Here is a 20,041-nt window from a genome sequence, read left to right as displayed (position 1 = left end):
CGTGCATATAATGCAATTGGAATTTATATTTTTTGTGACATTATTATTATTGTTATTTATCCATGGTTAGATGTAAATCTTTTTTTTTTTTTTTTTTTCAAAGCATTACAAGTTTAAACTATAGAATATTTAACAAGTGACGATTGCCTTTGTTACTCAACCCATGTTACCTTTTTCATTTGTGTTCCTAGCCACGCTAATTTATTGAAAGGTATTTATTCACTTAATAATGCAATACACATTTTCTCCACAGCACGTGACGCGCAACCTTGCTGCCTACCTTTTCGACAATTCCAACAGCAAACCCGTCAGAATTGCTTGGGTATCCGCTTTTGAGACAATGACCAACAACCTCTGTGTTCCACCCTCCGCTTTTCCAAAACACCACAAGTGAGGCATTTCCTCTTTGGTGCGCTGCCTGTCTGCAGTAAGTGATGAAGCGGTAGCAGAGTATGCTGCAGCTCGACTAACTTATCTTTCGCTAGAAATAAAATAATATTAACACGTCTACAAGATGCTTCGGGTGGTTGTGGAATCCGCAAGCAAACTCCCCAAAGGCAGCTTTGGAACACCCGATCCAATAACCACTGTTAATTTCAAGGGTAAGTACAGATTTATTTATTTATTTGTCTGTTTGTTTGTTTTCTGAATATTTCTCAACTTTTCTGTTCAGAGTAAGTTAGGATTTCTTTGTGTCATTCATTTTTTATTATATTGGTTTTTAAAACATTATGCATCGTTATATTTATTCTGTATATAGTAACCAGAAACTGAAAACGTTTAGTGTATTTTTTTTTCTATGAAATAAGTTGGCTGTTTGTACAGTACTGTATTGTTTGTCGTTGCATCTAAAAGACAAACATGAAAGGAATACGATGTTGCCATGATAATGTTAATGTTTGTTTAGGTTTTCATGGAATGTGCTTGAAAACTGGGCTTGGTGCTTTATATATGGTTGGGGTGTGGTAGGGTGGAAGGAAAGATGGCTTTAAGAATTAGGGAAGTATAAAGTATGAAGTATAAATGTGTGTATGTGTGAGTGTATATATATATATATATATATATATATATATATATATATATATATATATATATATCTATATATATATATATAATTATACACACAATGTGTGTGCATGCATTGTTTTGTGGCTTATTTTGTTTTAGCAGGAATCTAATAAAATCACAAACACTAAAATATTAGACCCTCACATTTTGGAAGCACACATACATATATAAGGCTGTGATGAAATTTGATAACATGTAATTTATGCTTTTGTTTAGAAAATGCACTAGTGGATAGAATAGTGTTTATTGTAGCCTGTCCTAGTAAACTTTTTAGTGCATAGTGTGCATGGGAGGTCACTTTTTAGTGCATAGTGTGCATGGGAGGTCACAAGCAGAACATTGTAATTGCATCAATGTACCATTGTTCCTTTAACTGAAGCATGTATACAGGTTGAAATCACTTCCTGTATAGGTGTGGTTGGTGCAGTATTATTAAGCAAATTCATTGGAAGAATGTGCCTGGTTCCAAATTCACACAAGCAACACATTAGTTCCTGTATTATACTGTGTATAAGATTTGTAGGTCTTGGGGACTATGTTGCTCAAATTCCAGTTTCATCTAAATATGACACAGGTAATATAAGCCAGTAATGAGGAGGCTGTACAATAGACGTTAGAAAGTAGGACTATTTTAAGACGTTGACAGCTGAAAAGATTAATGGGGGAAAATGCACAAAATAGGTAATAGACAATATAAGCAGAGAACTGTGACAGTTTTGTGTTTTGGCACCGTTTCCTTAACTGCAAGTGTGTGTCAACCTAATAGAGGTCATTCCAGAACTCCAGAAACAGCCACACCTCTTGTATTGGTTTCACAGCAAAGGTGGAAGAATATGCAGAGTCTGTCCAGACATGCCAATGAATACAAGGAATCCATGACGCTATTGTTCCCCTACTTATTTGCGTTCAGGTTTAAGACCTTCATTATTGTATCCTTAGTAAAGGAGTGTTTCAGAGGAGGCATGAGCTTGTGTGCCTGCTGCTGAAGCTGGGGGGTTTAGAGGCTGTAAACAAACTGGAAAGCAAAGTCTGGTTTCTAATGAAGTAGAGTACAGAGAAGGCTAAACTGTGGCAATATTGTGTACTTAAACATTTTTGTACACAATGGTAGATTGTATACTGACTTGAGCTTTCAGTGGGATTACTGATGACTAAGATCACCGCAACACAGACAACAGATAATGCATTTTGAGGAATGCACAGTGAGGAATAAGGTTCCTAGTAGCTCTGAAGCACAACTGCAATCATGCTTTGAACTAATATATTGTACTCGAATGTTCTCTCACTTGAGCAAAACTGAAACCATATGCCCTTATAAGGGAACAAAACCTACAATCCACTCCCCTTAGTAGAGTGTAGAACAACTGATTTTAGTTTTCCTAGTATCCACTATTTTAAATCTGAGTATGGCCTGATTGGATGACACAGTGAAATAGAGACAAGCAGTAGATTTGGGGGTTCATATTTGGTGTGTGCTCAATAGATTTGAACAAGATTAAAACACAGGCCAGGGCAGCGTGTTAATGTGTCTCTTGGGCATGTGTGTCATGGGCATGTGTTAACAGACGTCGTCCTTTTGCAATCTGGTGACATCATGATGCACTGCCAAGCTGTGGGTAGGACTTCTGTCACATTGCAGTTGGGATTAGTAAATAACATGTGAATATGTGTGCTGATGATAAATGGACTGCTGATCCTTGACTGCAGTTCAGAATGCCCTTGTATCTCATTCACAAGCATATACATGCTGTACAAACCTTTAGTGTATAAATGTGACCACTTGCATATCAGTTCATTAAAGCATGTACTGTATTGGTATTACTTGTGTTACCACCCCCCCCCCCTCTATTATTTGGTCAATGTCCAACTACATATTTAAACTTTTTCAAGGAATGGCCCTATGTACAGTTCTGTTTGACATGTTTTTTTAGGATTTATTTTGCCACGCTTTGCACTAGACTGGAATGACCTTTGTGCAAGCTGTAGTCTGTCTTGTAAAAGAAGAAACACATGCAAATATACACATACCAGAGAGAGAGAGGGAGAGAGGAAAAAACAAGTAAAAACAGTGTTGACGTGCACAAAATTTACGATGTTAGTATCCTTTACCCAGTTCAGGCATTTTCCTTTCAAATACTCAAACAGCATTTAAATTCATATTACTGTAACACTTACAAAAAGTTGTTCTTAAAACAATCAGACTATACAAAACTGTATAAATTATCACTAGAGGTTGACGAGATCTCTGCATGTTGCTGGCTGATGCTGGATGAAAGTTCTGACCTATACAGTGGCTTGTGAAAGTATTGACCCCCCTTGGCATTTTTCCTATTCTGTTGCCTTACAACCTGGAATTAAAATGGATTTTTGTTTGGATTTCATGTAATGGACATACACAAAATAGTCCAAATTGGTGAAGTGAAATGAAAACAATAACTTGTTTAAAAAAATTCAAATAAATAAATAACGGAAAAGTGGTGCGTGCATATGTATTCACCCCCTTTGCTATTAAGCCTCTAAATAAGATCTGGTGCAACCAGTTACCTTCAGAAGTCACATAATTAGTTAAATAATAATAAATAAGTGTCGCATGATCTGTCACATGATCTCAGTATATATACACCTGTTCTGAAAGGCTCCAGAGTCTGCAACACCACTAAGCAAGGGGCACCGCCAAGCAAGCGGCACCATGAAGACCAGGGAGCTCTCCAAACAAGTCAGGGACAAAGTTGTGGAGAAGTACAGATCAGGGTTGGGTTATAAAAAAATATCAGAAACTTTGAACATCCCACAGAGCACCATTAAAGCCATTATTAAAAAATGGAAAGAATATGGCACCACAACAAACCTGGCAAGAGAGGGCCACCCACCAAAACTCACGGACCAGGCAAGGAGGGCATTAATCAGAGAGGCAACAAAGAGACCAAAGATAACCCTGAAGGAGCTGCAAAGCTCCACAGCGGAGATTGGAGTATCTGTCCATAGGACCACTTTAAGCCGTACACTCCACAGAGTTGGGCTTTACGGAAGAGTGGCCAGACAAAAGCCATTGTTTAAAGAAAAAAATAAGCAAACATGTTTGATGTTCCCCAAAAGGCATGTGGGAGACTCCCCAAACATATGGAAGAAGGTACTCTGGTCAGATGAGACTTTTTGGCCATCAAGGAAAACGCTATGTCTGGCGCAAACCCAACACCTCTCTTCACCCCGAGAGCACCATCCCCACAGTGAAGCATGGTGGTGGCAGCATCATGCTGTGGGGATGTTTTTCATTGGCAGGGACTGGGAAACTGGTCAGAATTGAAGGAATGATGGATGGCGGTAAATACAGGGAAATTCTTGAGGGAAACCTGTTTGTCTTCCAGAGATTTGAGACTGGGACGGAGGTTCACCTTCCAGCAGGGCAATGACCCTAACCATACTGCTAAAGCAACACTCAAGTGGTTTAAGGGGAAACATTTAAATGTCTTGGAATGGCCTAGTCAAAGCCCAGACCTCAATCCAATTGAGAATCTGTGGTATGACTTAAAGATTGCTGTACACCAGCGGAACCCATCCAACTTGAAGGAGCTGGAGCAGTTTTGCCTTGAAGAATGGGCAAAAATCCCAGTGGCTAGTTGTGCCAAGCTTATAGATACATACCCCAAGAGACTTGCAACTATAATTGCTGCAAAAGGTGCCTCTACAAAGTATTGACTTTGGGGGGGGTGAATACTTATGCACGCTCAAGTTTTCTGTTTTTTTTGTCTTATTTCTTGTTTGTTTCACAATAAAAAAATATTTTGCATCTTCAAAGTGGTAGGCATGTTGTGTAAATCAAATGATACAAACCCCCCAAAAATCTATTTTAATTCCAGGTTGTAAGGCAACAAAATAGGTAAAATGCCAAGGGGGTCAATACTTTCGCAAGCCACTGTACTTAAATGTAATTACCTAGTAAAGCAGAGTTCCTACAAACACAGATAAGAATCTGCTTTTCAAGTAAAATACATTTATAATTTGTTTTTATGAACATTCTACATTGTAAAATTAATTATGTACAACAAGATTACCATTGGAGAATTCTGATGACATCCTAGACCACATGATTGAATTTCAAGAAAGTTTGATTTTTGTGTGTGTGTGTGTGTGTGTGTGTGTGTGTATCTATCTATCTATCTATCTATCTGAATGGACAATAGTCTAAAATATATACAAATCATTAATGCACAAGTCATCCCTGAATGGACAGCAGTCTAAAAAACATACAGATGATTTAGTGCACAAGCCACCTCACAAGTGTATTGGCACAATATAATGATATCAAATGCTAAAAGACTGGAGTGGGTCATTCACTGGCCAAACAAACTATAGACAACCAAAATGTTAGCAGTTATGACTAATAAAATATTATTTAAGCCAATAATGTATTTTCTTAATATCTTTCAGATGAAAAGAAGAAAACCAAATCAATTAATAGTAATTTAAATCCTGTTTGGAATGAGGTAAGATGTGTTTTATAATTTGTTGATTAAAAATACTTTCAGGGTGCCATTTTGTCTGCTTTGTAGGCTAAGAGCAAACCTTGAGTGAATAAATCTTATGACGAGTGCCAGACAGTGCTGTGCTCTTAGGTTTTTAAAGCCAGGAAGACTGCAATATAATGGTCCACCGCCAGCTAGTATTTATTTAAAAAAAAAAAAAAGAAAAAAAAAAAGAAAACATTTCTATGTATAAAACTACATTTCAGCTAATAGTTGTAATTGAAATAAATCTTTGTCTAAAAGGCAAACCCCTATGTCTTTTGTCGTAGCATTTGTGTGCCTTCTGTTTGGCTTATGTCATTGAATACCCCCTGTTAGAAATTCCAGCTGATCATGGTCATATCTTGTCAGAGCAGGTGTTTTTTTTTTTTTTTTTTTTTTTTTTTTTTTTAAGGTCATTCTGGTTATAAAGACCATGATACTCCTTCAAAAGAAAAGCAGACAAGTGACCAGAGAATATGTGTTTCTGTTCTTACTGGCTGATTTTTTTTTTTCAAAATTGTGCCTGTCTTAGTCAAAATGTAGGTAAAGCCTGAAATAGATGTGTTAAGTTAGCTCAGTCTTCATCTACCATAATTGGGGAAAAATCTAAGGTGACCTGGCTTAAATCATTACCTTTAATATCTTGACTCCCTTCAGACTTAACACATATGAAATGTGGGTATACAGATATAACCTAACTAATGTATCCTTTTGTATTGTTTTCTCTTGCAGTCATCACATCTTGGTGACTTATTCAAACTCCAGGGTGTAACCATTAATCTGTCCACCTGGAACACACTGCCCATACTGGATTCAGGGGGATAGGTTAATGGGTACACACCGGTCTGCTCGTGTAGATCGACCACATAATGTATAAACACAGACATGAAAAACAGATACTGAGTTTTATTTCTGCCTCCAGGTCCTTGAATTTGACCTAAAGGGTTTACCTCTGGATTCCTCCTCATTCATCACTGTTACAGTCAAAGATTTTGAAACCATCGGAAAAGACAAGTATGTTCTCTTCAGTCCTGATTACATATGCATTTTTTTTTAAACTACCTGTCTGTAAACTGGCAGGCATGAATTAGCTTGCTGTAATGTTATGAATGCAAGTTACAATTGCAACATATAAAAATATGAATTGTGAAAAAGGCCATCCAAACATTAAGCTTGATAAAGGTACTATGCCCCTTCCATTTATTTAATTATTTCATTAGATGGTGTAGGATGGATAAGGATATTGCTTAGGTCCATGAACAGCATTACATTGTAGGGAGAATTTCCTAGAATGTTGATGGAAATCTTTTTGACCCACTTCTGTTGCATACTGGGCTGGTGTGTGCCAAAGAACGACTTATACGAGGTGTGAAAAGAAGACTGCGTTTTGGTTCAATGACATTCTTTGTAGTGTAAGGTGTTATTTTTACTTTGTTTCTTAACATGCAGTTTCCGGACCCTATTGATGTGGAATTCGATTTTGTATTTAAATGTTAGTACAATTATGCTTCAGCATGTGGGTTAGCGAGGTGATAGACATTATGAACTAAATTTTTCAAGGAGTCTAAACTTCAGTTCATCTTGCAATAAATTGCAGCATTTTAGTTTTATATATTGGCTTCAGGTAGTACCTTTGAGAATTTGGTTGAGTCAGGACATGCCTTCACAGTTGCTACACCCATTACGGTGCATGCTTTAACCTGCTCTCCAAAAGAAGCATTCTGTCTGGTGTCAACTGTGCAGAACATGTTTTGTTAGGTAGAGGTGATTCTGAAGGCTGGGTTTGCAAGGCGATTGAACGCTGGCAAATATAACAAAATCCCTTAGGTATTTGCAGTTGAGCCCCATTTTAAACCTAGCTTGCAGAAATTAGGCAGACTTGACAAGAAAAATACAAATTCCTTCCATAACACAGCCAACAGATTTTAAGGTCTTGTAGGCAGGACTGATTTTAATGCAAGTTGGCAAGGTGTTTAAATTGTTCTGGAAGGATTAATGGTTAGTCCTCAATGAATGTCAATGGATGGACAAAAGTGTGTGCTACATATCTCAGGTGTTTAAATTATTTGTCATCTATTGTAAATGAAATTAATGTCCACTGCTGTTTTGAGGTTCCTTTTTTTTATTTTTGTTTTTTTGTCAAAAGTTTTTTGTTTACCAGGGGAAAATAATTTTGACTTTCTACCCAGATTAAAAATAATTCAGTCCAGTCTTAGATAAATACATACGCATGTGTACTGGGACTGAGTGACATTGAATCCAACAAATCCATTTGTAATTTTCATTTGGGTAAATTCGAGTCTTCGTAGCCTTTTCTTACAATGACATTTCCATTGCAGCTTTTCATAGCACTTTTTATCCTCCTTTTTGTAGTACACATGCCTGAAGGTACCAGTGACAGTAAAATGTAGCAAGGACCCCTGAGAAATTATAACGTCAGATAATGTATTCTAATGTATTTGATTAAAGGATAGCTAACCAAGGTTTTAAAATCAATTTCCAATAACATTAGCAGCATCATCACTGGTCCTAGTTTTCTTCTGTTGCATATCCTTTAAGTACAATGATGCAGATCGACCAAATCAAAATGTTTCTGAACCCGAATATAATGGGAGTAGACGTGCACAGCACAATAAGAGAAAAATTGTCTTTCCCCTTCATGCTTTGGGAGTCTGTTTTATAGAATATTGCAGCTTCAAAGGAGAAATAAGTAAACTGAGAACATGAAACAAATCTATCTTTGAGAAACATTGGAGTATAAACACAGGCTAGAGAGCGAGAAGAGATAATGTTACAGTTGGCTCACAAATGAAACAAAGACAGGCTGATTTTAGTTATTTTGTAGGTTATGAGAGAGAGAGAGAGAGAGAGAGAGAGAGAGAGAGAGAGAGAGAGAGAGAGAGAGAGAGAGAGAGAGAGAGAGAGAGAGAGAGGAGAGAGAGAGAGAGAGAGAGAGAGAGAGAGAGAGAGAGAGAGAGAGAGAGAGAGAGAGAGGAAGAGAGAGAGAGAGAGAGAGAGAGTGTTTTTCAAGTGAACACATGGGATTAATCAGTAAAGAGTTACAATACAATTCAGGGGCTCTTACAGTTTTGCTTCAGGACACCATTTTATAATCTCAAAGGTCTCAAGTCACGTTAGTCTCAAAGTAAGAAAAATCAGTATTTATGTGAAAGTAATGACATTTTTGTATTTCTGTTTTAAGACAATAAGTCAAAGCGAGTATAATAGAAATCTGTGTTTTTCATTTCACTGCAGTGCTGAGCTCACACAGTTCAGTGCCAACAGCATTATAAGTGTGTGCTCTGCAGACAAATCAAAAGGGCTGCACTCTGCACAGTATCTTCCTTTTGGGAGGGCAGGGGTTAGTGAGCAGATAATTCCACTGAGTAACACTAAGAAAACCCACTCAATTTGTCTGTAGGAGGAAAATCTCTGTAATCAGACATTTTCCAGGATCCCTGGGTGGTTTGTTGCCCAGCAATGGCTGGAAAGTGAAGCTGGGCATGCCTGTTTGCACTCAATGTCGAAAGATGTGAATTTTGAGAAACCTGTATATGTGTTTCTGTGTGTGTGTGTGTGGTAGTTCCCAGCTTCAAACAAGGCACCGAATGTATGGGTGATGTACAGTTGCAGTTAGAACAATTCTTTTTTCCTGGGGTAGAGATACCAAGTTGTTTTTATCTGTCATTTTCCAAGTTTACCTTCATTTTGCATCACCTGTGTAGCAACCACACTCCTCATACTGAGGCAATGGGATCTTTTTGTTTATTTTTTTAAGAAACTGGAATTTAGCTTCAGATAAGGCAGCCTGCCTGCCTTCTCACTTCAGACATAATCCTAGGCTGAGTCATGCTTGCCCTGGAACAAACCCATAATCTCCTTCTTCAGTCATGTCTGTATTAACCACCCTGACATTTGGTTAGATAGCTGACTGTTAATAAAAGCAAAAGTTATGCAGCCTGTGGTTTTAGTTAAGATTAACAGGCTTCTATTAAGTCAGTGTTTGTGTTTTTGCGCATTTAAAAATGTATATTGAAATGTTATTTTACAGGTTATGTTGAGGCTGTCGCTGGAAATAACATTATACCCAATTTCATGATTTTGTCCATTGTTATTTTATCAATGTTAGTTGTAAACATCAAGCCTGCCACCTATATACTATAGTTGAACTTGGTCATCCTCAGCATGAAAATATGAACAAACTTTCCGATTTCCTTTGAGTAATATTCCAAAACTATAAAGAGAATGTTTCTAGTTCATTGGCTGCTGCACATCTGGCACATTTCAGTATAAATAGCATATAAATGTGAAGTGGGCTCCGTTGTTAGTCAGGGTTTACAGCAACTCTGAATGGCCTCATTCTCTGGGGACTCCAAGGGAAGTGAGGGGAGGTGCTGCCACACATCTGCCTCCTCACTTAAAGATAAGTTGACTGTGACAGTGCCTTAAATACTGTAGTATGCCAATATGGCAATGTTGCCCCACCCCTGTGTGTATTTCTGTGTTATATGTTGTGTGTTAATATTGGGGTATAGTCATTGGTACATGGGATATAATGTGGGTTACGAGCACGAGTGTTTAAAATGCACATTTGTATCTAGGCACGAGGATTGCACAGCACTTCACGTGCAGGTAAAATGTAATAATATGCGAGCACAGGGAATTACATTTTATTAATTCACGTGCAGCTGTACTGAGACTCAAATTAAATGATTAATTAGCAATCGAGTCTCGGTACAGGTGCACAAAAGCAACATGTTTTCACTCGCTCAAGGTTGTGTGTTCGTAAGTGGAGAACGGGTGTGGAGAGGAGGTAAAAACAAAGTAAATACCAATTGCTGCTACGTGCTGGAGAACCGGCACAGTACTTGTTTGTGTCTGTTCGTCCACTCTTTTGTCTGTCTGTTTATTGTCTGTTTGTTTTGGCTACTGTGCTGTTTTATTTTGCAAAGTGTTTTTGTACAGACCTTTTATTTTTCCGTATTTAATAAACCGCACAGCAGTGCATTCATTTCACTCGCCATGTCCCCTTGCAGTGCTGTGTGTGTTCATTTCTGGTCTGACGTCACCGCACATGCCATCCTGTCGCAGCCAACCATGAAAATAATGTGAGCTTAAATTGCATTCATGCAGCTCTTCTATCCCCTGTCTGCACCTATCGTGGCTGGCTTTATTGTAGTAGCAAAGGGTGTGGCCACAGAAGCTGCCACTGGGTCTAGTTCTGCGTTTTCACAAAGCACATTAACAGGCAAGGTTACAATATCTCTTCACAGCAGGAGAATATTTATTGACTCCCTCCCTCTGACTGGAACATCATATGAAGATTATAAACCAAGTACTGTAAATTGTTAAACATAATTTACATATGTCTTGGATAAACAGTCTTTTAATGAAAAATAGTTTAGGTGCAATCTTGGGGGGCCTCAAGGCTTAATATCGTTTCTTAGGGCCTTGGCCTGTGACCTTCGATTTGAAGACCTTGAATCAAGTACCTGACATTTCAATCGGGTCACATTTAATTTCTTATGCTGACAACTATTATAAAATGTATATACCTAAATACAATCCAAATTTCCTTTTGCATTTTCACATTTTTACTGTCTTACACACCCTAAGGATAAGGATATTTTTTTTAAAACACAATTATTATTATTTTTTTAAAATTTAGTCTATTCTGCTGTCACACAGGGTTTAAGACCAGCAAGTTATTGCTGCTAAGTAAGTGAAAATGTGAGGAGAAATGACAGATCGCTATTTAGAAACTGGACATTGTGTTTCAGTTCCAGTTATGCATGTACAGTTGAACCAATTTACAGTGTACCTGGGATATACCGTACACACTGATATAAAGATCCAGTGTCATGGAACTGAATAAAATCGTATTAAATCCTGTTTAAATTCTCCTTTTAGTACGTACTCTGATAGTGCATACTTCCTCTTATTGCACACGCACCGCGATGGCACGCGTAGGGATGGGACGGTATGAAATTTGCACGGTATGATAATCGTTTAAAAAAAAATAAAAATAAATAAATAAATACCGTGGTAACCTTAATATCACGTTATACAGTGACTCATGCAAGTTATCAAATAAAGGCTCAAAAGAAGAAAGATTAATGTAAATCACTTACATTACTGTAATTCACAAAAATAAAACCAACAAATCACACTTCCTTTCGTGGGATGATTTAAACATTTGGTATTTAGTATTTTACTATGCCGAATAACTTGGTACGTTTCTTTATAAAGACAATCAGAATAATAATTTTAAAAAAATCCCAGAAAACCTCAAGTTGTACACTGTCAATGTTATACTACAACAGTATTAAGATCTGTTAGTTGCTCAAAATGACGTGGTGCTGTAGTTTGTTAAAACATTTTAACGTATGAAATTAAATAAATAAACAAATAAATAAGTACTTTGTTTAGTTGATGGCATATAGAATTGGGAAATGATTGGTCTTCTGCATAAAACAAATATGTACCCGTAATGGTTATTATTTAAGAACAGAGATGAGTCGTTAATTTTTTTTCAACTGGATAAATAAACTTTGTATAGCAAAAAAAAAAAAAAGTATTTTAATACTAAAACGTGTTACTGGATTTACATTTACGACATTGCTCAAGTAACCTTCCAATGATTATTACACGTGGAGTTTATATAAAAAAATTATTCACTTCCCTAAGAAAATTGGAATACTGTTACAGCTAGTTCAAACAAAACTACGTTGATAATAAGTAGGCTATCCTGCTGCAGTTGCGGGTCTGTGCTAGTTTTATTTGAGAGATTGGTCGTGTTCTTGTAACGCAGATTTCCGCAGTTCTGCACAGAATCTCGGAGATGCACTGTAGACGTCACTCAACACCCAGAGAAATCTGTGCAGATTCAGCATAGCCCAGCGCAGGTTTGAAATGTTATTGCGGGAGGCTGGCTGTGGCTGTGAACCAAAGGGATGATGCAAAGATCACGAGTGACCTGCTAATCGTAATGCAAATAACCACTAAAACTACTGCTGCCACCTTGTTAGTGGAGGCGAATGACATTTTATCATTATACAATGAAGACGTGAACAGCCTTGCACACTCTATATTAAATAAATAAATAAATCAATTATTTAAAAAAAAAAAAAAAAAAAAAAAACACCATAATGTACTAAATCCGTGATAAGTGATGTATAATTTTACAATAGTTAATGTTTATATATTACATTAAACAGACTTGATAATCTAGAGGAATGTAAATATAGCACATTGAAAGTGTGTGCTATGCTGCAAGGTGTGGAGAAGGCATTTCTCTAAAAGCTGCGTGTGAGGTTAGAAAGACAGCAGCCAAGAGCAGCCGGTGCAGCATGCTCTGGGTAACAGAACGCAGCATTGAAACGTATATTCTGTGTCGTTGATAGTTTCCTTCAAAACCATTATCAAAATGTAGTATCAGTTCACAAAAAGATCTTCCTCGGACACTTTGCAGAGGCTGCAAGTACCATCTCGTGATTTAGAAGAATAGTGTTTGCAGTTGAAAAAATGCGTTAACCAGTGTATAACCGAATTACGATAATTGCGGTTTAGAATAAAAGAAACTGTATTAATACCGTAATGTACCTAAACCGCGGTAAACCAAAAAACAGGTATATCGACCCATCCCTAGGCACGCAGTGGTCTGTTCTGCTCGTACTGTGTACTCGTAGGTCAACTTCTTGCTGTTTTAACTTGACCTTGCGTTCGATAACTGTAATTTCTGCACCATTATCACAGCCAGCACTAAATGATTGTTAATTTCACTTAAGGACAAACTGTACATTATTGGAGAAATCTTAGTGATGAAAGCAGTCAGAATTATGTTGTCAAAGAGCTCAAGTTTAAAAAGCAGTAGTCGCTGAGGCAGTCGTTAAGGCTCTGTCCACATTGGAGCAAAAAAAAATAAATACAAGTTCAAAACCGATTTACCTGAACCCTAGCCCAACAGTGTTAGTGGGTTTGTCTTTTTTTTATTCTCGTCTCATGTGACCAGGGGGATTATGGCAATGTACTACTGCAAAGCACTAAGGGATATTGGAGGATACTGTTTAACCAGACTCGAACACATCCAGATTATAGTTAAACCAGTTTATGTAACCCAGCTATGCCGACAACCAAGTTTGAGACTACCTCCTGTGTAGGTTTCAAACTCTGTTGTTGAACTCAGTTATGAACCGTGTTTAGTGTGGCTGCAAATCGATTTAAGCACTTTTAAACAGGTTCTGAATCCTTAACTCGGTTCTAAAATGGTAACGTGGCCCTAAAAGACTTCTTAAAATAGCGTATAGGCAATGATTGCTGTACTGTACTTGAACTGTATAGTAATGTTTATTGACTTGTATATTATTTACTTGTTTTATTATTTCTACAATTATTACTGTACTGCATTTTTATTAATTAATTTTACTAATTACAGTACAGTATTCAGTACATTAATTACATGTTTTTTATAATTCATTTAGCTGACTATCTTTATCCAAGGCAACATAGAATTACTATATTACATAATTAATATAGAATGTTACATACTGTATAGTAATGTACAGCACTAGTTACATGTTATATTGTTTCATATAGTTTCTTCTGTAATAAACCTTTATACTACATACATTGTATATGTACATTAATCAATTAGTACTGTACTAGGTTTGGATTTTTCTGCTGATTTGGCAGGTATGTGCATGTATCTGGTTATTACATACCTCAGTTATAACATAATGTTTTTATGGCCCCAAGGCAGTACACTGTATCAGAGTTTCACTTTTTTTAGGGAGGTGATCTGCCATGCATGAAGGTTTATTTCAGTTTTTCTTTGTAATTTTTGGTCACAGAATATTCAGTGTTTTTTAATTTCTCTTTGATGGGGTATAATTGTGCAATTTACTGTACACATCTATTATAGAAGCAAAACTAAAAATGGTTGGGTGAATTAGTGGCTGATTGAAAAGTACAGTTTGCAAAGTTCTTTAATATTATTTAAATTCTGATTTTGAACATTCTTTCATTTTTAATAAGATTGATTATTGTTAATACAGTGTCACAGGGAGTCAATAAATGTAGTATTTAAGCAATTCAATGTACCCCACTGTGTTACCTTAAATACATTCAATTTAAATATTCTGCATCACTATGCAGTAATTTGAGGTGCGCTTACACTAGCTACCTTCACAGCTATAGGAAACCATTAAAGTCTAAAGAGAGCAGCAGTTTCCAAGTTTGCAGTTCATACAAATCAAGAAGAGAATGAATCACAGTTGCAAGATTAAGACATTCTTTAACCTCTTGGGCCATTCTTAAAAAAGAGTTAATACATGTAAATATGAAACACTGTACTTCAAACAGACAGACTATGAGTAACCTGTCCTGTGTGCTGAAATTATAACTGCAGTTCAGCAATCGCCACAGCTGTGTATCCAAGGACATTCCAGGGTCGTGCCAGTTATGCAGGAGGGGGATGGTTACAGTTTTGACTTGGACGTTTACAGAACTTCACAATTAAAGGTGTAGTGTCCTATAGGGTTTGAACCCTAGTATTTACTGTAGATATGGTTACCTTTAGGTCATGATGGAAATTAATGTGAGCTATCATAGTAACATCATGCGGCTTGGAATAAAGGAGATCCATTTTGTTTTCTTTGTTTACCTCTGTTTTATTCCGTGAGCTGCAGCAGGGCTTGCTTCTGCCATTAATACCATCCTGCTGCTACAGGCTGTAACAGGAACATGCCTGTTTTGTTTAGTTACATTGTGGTATGAGAACAATGGGGTTGGGAGTGTTGGTGTGTGTAGCAAAACACCCATAAAGGAATACTTTAAAAAACAAAAAAAAGAAAACAAAAAACAAACTGGCACTGACCAGGCAGGCGTTGGGTATACAGTATAATCAAAATCCTGCAGTCGACATTTAACAGTGAATCCTAACACATTGTGAGTTACAGTGGGAAGTCAGCCAGTAGCATGGTAATTCTGCATGAGACAATCTGCATACAGAAAGGGACACCTGACTTGCTGTGAGGGGGAGGAGGCTCGGGGTGTTGGGTCACCGCTAGCTAGTGATAATGAGCACCTCACAAGACTTTGTGAAATAAACAGTGACAGATCTTAATACCGCTGCACTAAAAATGATAAAGCTGATGTTTCTTAAACCTCGTTCCACTTATTTTTGTGATTTGTACAATGAGCGTATTCGCACATCCTCTAGGGAGCAGTCATATATAACGAGATGTTTCAATCAAAGATGGTCTTTGTTAGTCAATCAACAAATATGATCATGGAACCCATAAAGAATATGCTTATAAAAAACATTCAGAGGTGTAGTATGTATACTGTTTGATGTTTTCCAATCAGATAAACAGAGGCATCACAGAACTTGTTAATGGAAAACTTACCATTTCATTGTACATATAAACTGTATCCTGTGACAATGATGACAAGGAGAGGAGATGAAAAACAAGAATCCAACAAAACAGACGTTATGTTATGTATTTCCCCCTCTGCATTTTTGCACATTTTTCACATTGAATTTGGTCAGATCTTTTTGTGGGTCGTAGTAGTATATAGAGAGAGTCTGAGAGAAAAAATGACACCAAAGTTTGGTGCTTCTTTCATTTGTTTGGTGTGCAATGTAATCTTCAGGTGTGAAAAAGTTATTGCTCCCCTAGTTAACCCAATTGAATGGATAGTTAGGGTCAGCTGTTTGAATACTTTAGTTAAGTCAGGCCTGATTTGGGCCAGCCCTGCCCAATGTAAATCTGATTAACTTTAGCCCTTACCATCAGAGTGAAGTTGTCAGCACACATGTTCTTCCCATGAGTGGCCGTCCTGCCAAAATCTCTCCAAGAGCAAGGTGAAAAATCGTCCAGGAAGTCACAAAGAACCCTAGAACAACATCCAGGGATCTGCAGGCCTCTCTCGCCTCGGCTAAGGTCAATGTTTATGACTAAACCATCAGAAAGACACTGGGCAAAAATGGGATTCATGGCAGAGTACCAAGGCGGAAACCATGCTCACTAAGAAGAATATAAATGCCTGTCTCAGGTTTGCCAAAAAGCACCTGGATGATCCTCAAGAGTTCTGGAACAATGTTCTATGGACAGATGAGTCAAAAGTGGAACGTTTTGGCCAACATGAGCCCCGTTATGTCTGGTGAAAACCAAACACTGCATTCCACATTAAGAACCTCATACCAACAGTCAAGCATGGTAGTGGTTGTGTCATGATTTGGGTATGCTTTTCTGCATCAAGCCCTGGACGACTTGCCATCATTGGAGGAACCATGAATTCTGCTCTATATCAGAATTCTACATGAGAATGTTAGGCCACCCGTCCGTGAGCTGAAGCTGAAGCGTAGCAGAGTCATGCAGCAAGACAACGATCCGAAACACAAAAGCAAGTCTACATCGGAATGGTTGAAGAACAAGAAATTTAAAGTTTTGGAATGGCCTAGTCAAAGTCCAGACCTAAACCCCATTGAGATGTGGTGGCAGGACCTGAAACCAGCAGTTTATGCTCGAAAACCCACAAATGTCACTGAGATGAAGGAGCGGGCCAAAATTCCTCCACGGTGCTGTGAGAGACTGATCAATAACTACAGGAAGTGTTTGGTTGCAGTTATTGCTGTTAATGGTGGCGTAACCAGTTACTGAGTCTAAGCGGGCGATTACTTTTTCACACGGGGGCATTGGGTGTTGCATAACTTTCTTTAATAAATATATGAAATAAGTATCAAAATTCTGTGTTATTTGTTCACTCAGAGTCTAATGTTAGATTTTGGTTGAAGATCTGATAACATTCAATGTCAAAAATATGCAAAAATGCAGAAAATCAGATGGGGCAAATACTTTTTCATGGCACTTTATATGTGAATTTCTCCTGCATGTGTTAGATATATATAGATTTAAATATACCACATGTAAGGATTCTCCATGTAAAGGTAAGCAAAGTAAATGCAAACTTGTCATATTTTCTTCCCTATAAAATACATGTCATATTTGGGGCTGGGAGTCAAAGATAATAATTTAGGTAGTCTGATGCCCTCTGTTTATCTTTTAGATTATGAGAGTGACATACTTTGTTTATGTACAGTGCATTATGCAGACACTGTCTGGAAAGATGATCAATAAGTCTGTCATCTTCTTGTTGCTTATGGTTCCGCTAATGTTTCTTTTGAAAACACACAGTCATTATATCCCACAGTGGTGCCATTTTAAATTTAAGAAAAGTTACTTGCAGTTAAAGAAAAGAATTGGTGGGGAATGACAGCAGAACTTTTCGACCTTGTGAGTAGCTGGGAGTGAGACTATCCTGTAGAACAGTTCTTCAGCTACAGTGGAAAATACAGTGAGTCATTACATTGTTGAGCTGTTTTAATTACAGTGTATGTTGCCATGGTGCTGTGAATATATCTGAACTAACAGAAAACATATGCAGTGGTGTGCAGGAAGGAGCCTTTAGCAGTGACCTCCACACCACATTTTCCCAAAATAGATTTTAAAATGTCCATTATTTATCACATTATTGTCAGTGCTGTTTAGATATAAGTGACAAAGCTGTGGTTATCTGGATATTAATTTCCAGTTTGTTACAAGAAGTTAGTCATTTTACTTTGATATTCATATAATTCCATTTCCGTTATATCAAAAAGTATTTTCAAAGCTATGAGGACAACAGTATGTTCACCATTAATGGGACATTTTTTGTGTTTCATTCCAAATTGTGTGGGCTTTTCTTCTATTGGGCCCTGTGTACTCCCTCTGCCTGCATGCAAATGAGCATGCTTGCAGAGTGAGAGGGCTAAGCAGCATTGGCCCTTCCTGTCCATTGTACTCGCCATTTAAGTTGAACTGGTTAGAGAAAAGTAATGCAATGGAATAGAATGGAAGAGCTATATAAACAGTGTTGTCGGTGCATAAGAATGAAACATCTGACTATGACAGGAATCTTTCATTGTTATATAACTATGAGTTGCCACAGTAAGAAACATATTTTAACCGGCTCAGTAGATCACTGGTATAGTCGTTAAGGCAAATTGTCATGACTCTCATTTGCTCAACAATGCGGTTCTGCTAGCATTTGCAGTCTCCTTTTTAAGGCTGAACACAATTGGCGCAGTCTCTTAACTATGACTCCCTGACAACAGGGTTGTAATGAGGAACCAAAGCTGAACATGAAAAACTGTACAGTAAAAACAATGAGGTTTAAATGTTAGAAAGTTTTATCACAGAAAATGCACTGGCCAAATCTCCGTAACCCAAAACCAACCTCATTGCCTACTACAGAGGCACTGTAATGAACCACACACACCGGGCTGCCTAGTGTATATACCGTATAAGAACAAGGGGTGTGAAATGAAAGCTTGGAAATATACATTTTAAACCATCTATGCATGCTGCTACACCCTCCAGATATCCAGTGCCCACCTCAGCCCTTCTTCCTCACTGTTAACAATTTAATTTACACTTATGCAGAGGATTTTTAGCCAGACTGTTTATTACAGTATTTCTTGACTGTTTCATACATAATGTGTGAGCTTTGCAATAGTATATGAACGATGACATATTACTTATAAAAGTCACATGCCTATAATATATATATATATATATATATATGTATCATATATATATATATATATATCATATACTATATATATATGTATATATATATATATATATATATAGTATATATATACATATATATATATACATATTATATATATATATATATATTATTATATACATACATATAATATATGGATATATATATATATATTTATATATAAATATTAGTGTGTGTGTGTGTGTATAAGTACATTTAAAATAAAATATTGCACCAACAAGAATTACTATTTGATAAGGTTTTAAGGAGTAAAAATACAGTGTAGCTATCTTTCAGTTCAGATCTTTTGTTCCTACCATGTCTTTCATTATTAAATGAAATTCATTAAACACCTGAACTGGTGAAAATTGCTTATGTATTACCTTACCCTGTTCTAAAAAGCTGAGCCTCAAATAGAAATAAAATCAGTTCATTTATAAAGACATTTTTAAAGTCTTGGTAACTGTGTGAATAGGGTATAAAAGGCTATTCTGGCAGTTTTAAACATAGCAATTATTTACAGTGACACACCTGAAAAATGCCTGTATGATGAATAGGATTATCCAGTTATTACCTAAACATTCCATTTTGTGCGGTTAGTTGCCTCAGGGCTGCACAGTTTAATTATGCCAAGAAGTTCTAAAAATCTGAAATAAGATAACACATTCTTCAGACAGACCATGTTGCTTGAGTTTGGAGTTAAAGTATAAAGGGGGGCAAAATACTGCATCCCCACTGGACAGAGTGATGCGAGCGAAGTTGCAAAATGTCAGTCCACACCAGAAATGACTTGAAAACGATCCAAAAGACTGGAAATAAATACATGACCCCGCCCTTGCATTCCTATTAGACATACT

The 20,041-nt window shown here is 37.0% G+C and overlaps 1 protein-coding gene across 1 annotated transcript in view; it reads left to right on the top strand.

Moving 5' to 3' along the window:
• Nucleotides 1-394: 394 nt before the first annotated feature.
• The window catches only part of LOC121321846 (myoferlin-like), a 66,951-nt gene continuing 47,304 nt past the window's right edge, over nucleotides 395-20,041 (top strand). Inside the window, exons 1-3 of the mRNA XM_041261116.1 lie at nucleotides 395-602; nucleotides 5,497-5,552; nucleotides 6,496-6,587. Of these exons, the coding sequence (XP_041117050.1) occupies nucleotides 515-602; nucleotides 5,497-5,552; nucleotides 6,496-6,587 (236 nt within the window). The 5' untranslated portion in view covers nucleotides 395-514. The remainder of the gene's footprint in view (nucleotides 603-5,496; nucleotides 5,553-6,495; nucleotides 6,588-20,041) is intronic.

Source organism: Polyodon spathula, chromosome 10, assembly GCF_017654505.1.
Source record: "Polyodon spathula isolate WHYD16114869_AA chromosome 10, ASM1765450v1, whole genome shotgun sequence".
Lineage (NCBI taxonomy): Eukaryota > Metazoa > Chordata > Actinopteri > Acipenseriformes > Polyodontidae > Polyodon > Polyodon spathula.
The sequence above is the reverse complement of the archived record's forward strand: the minus strand, read 5'-3'. Positions and strand labels throughout refer to the sequence as shown.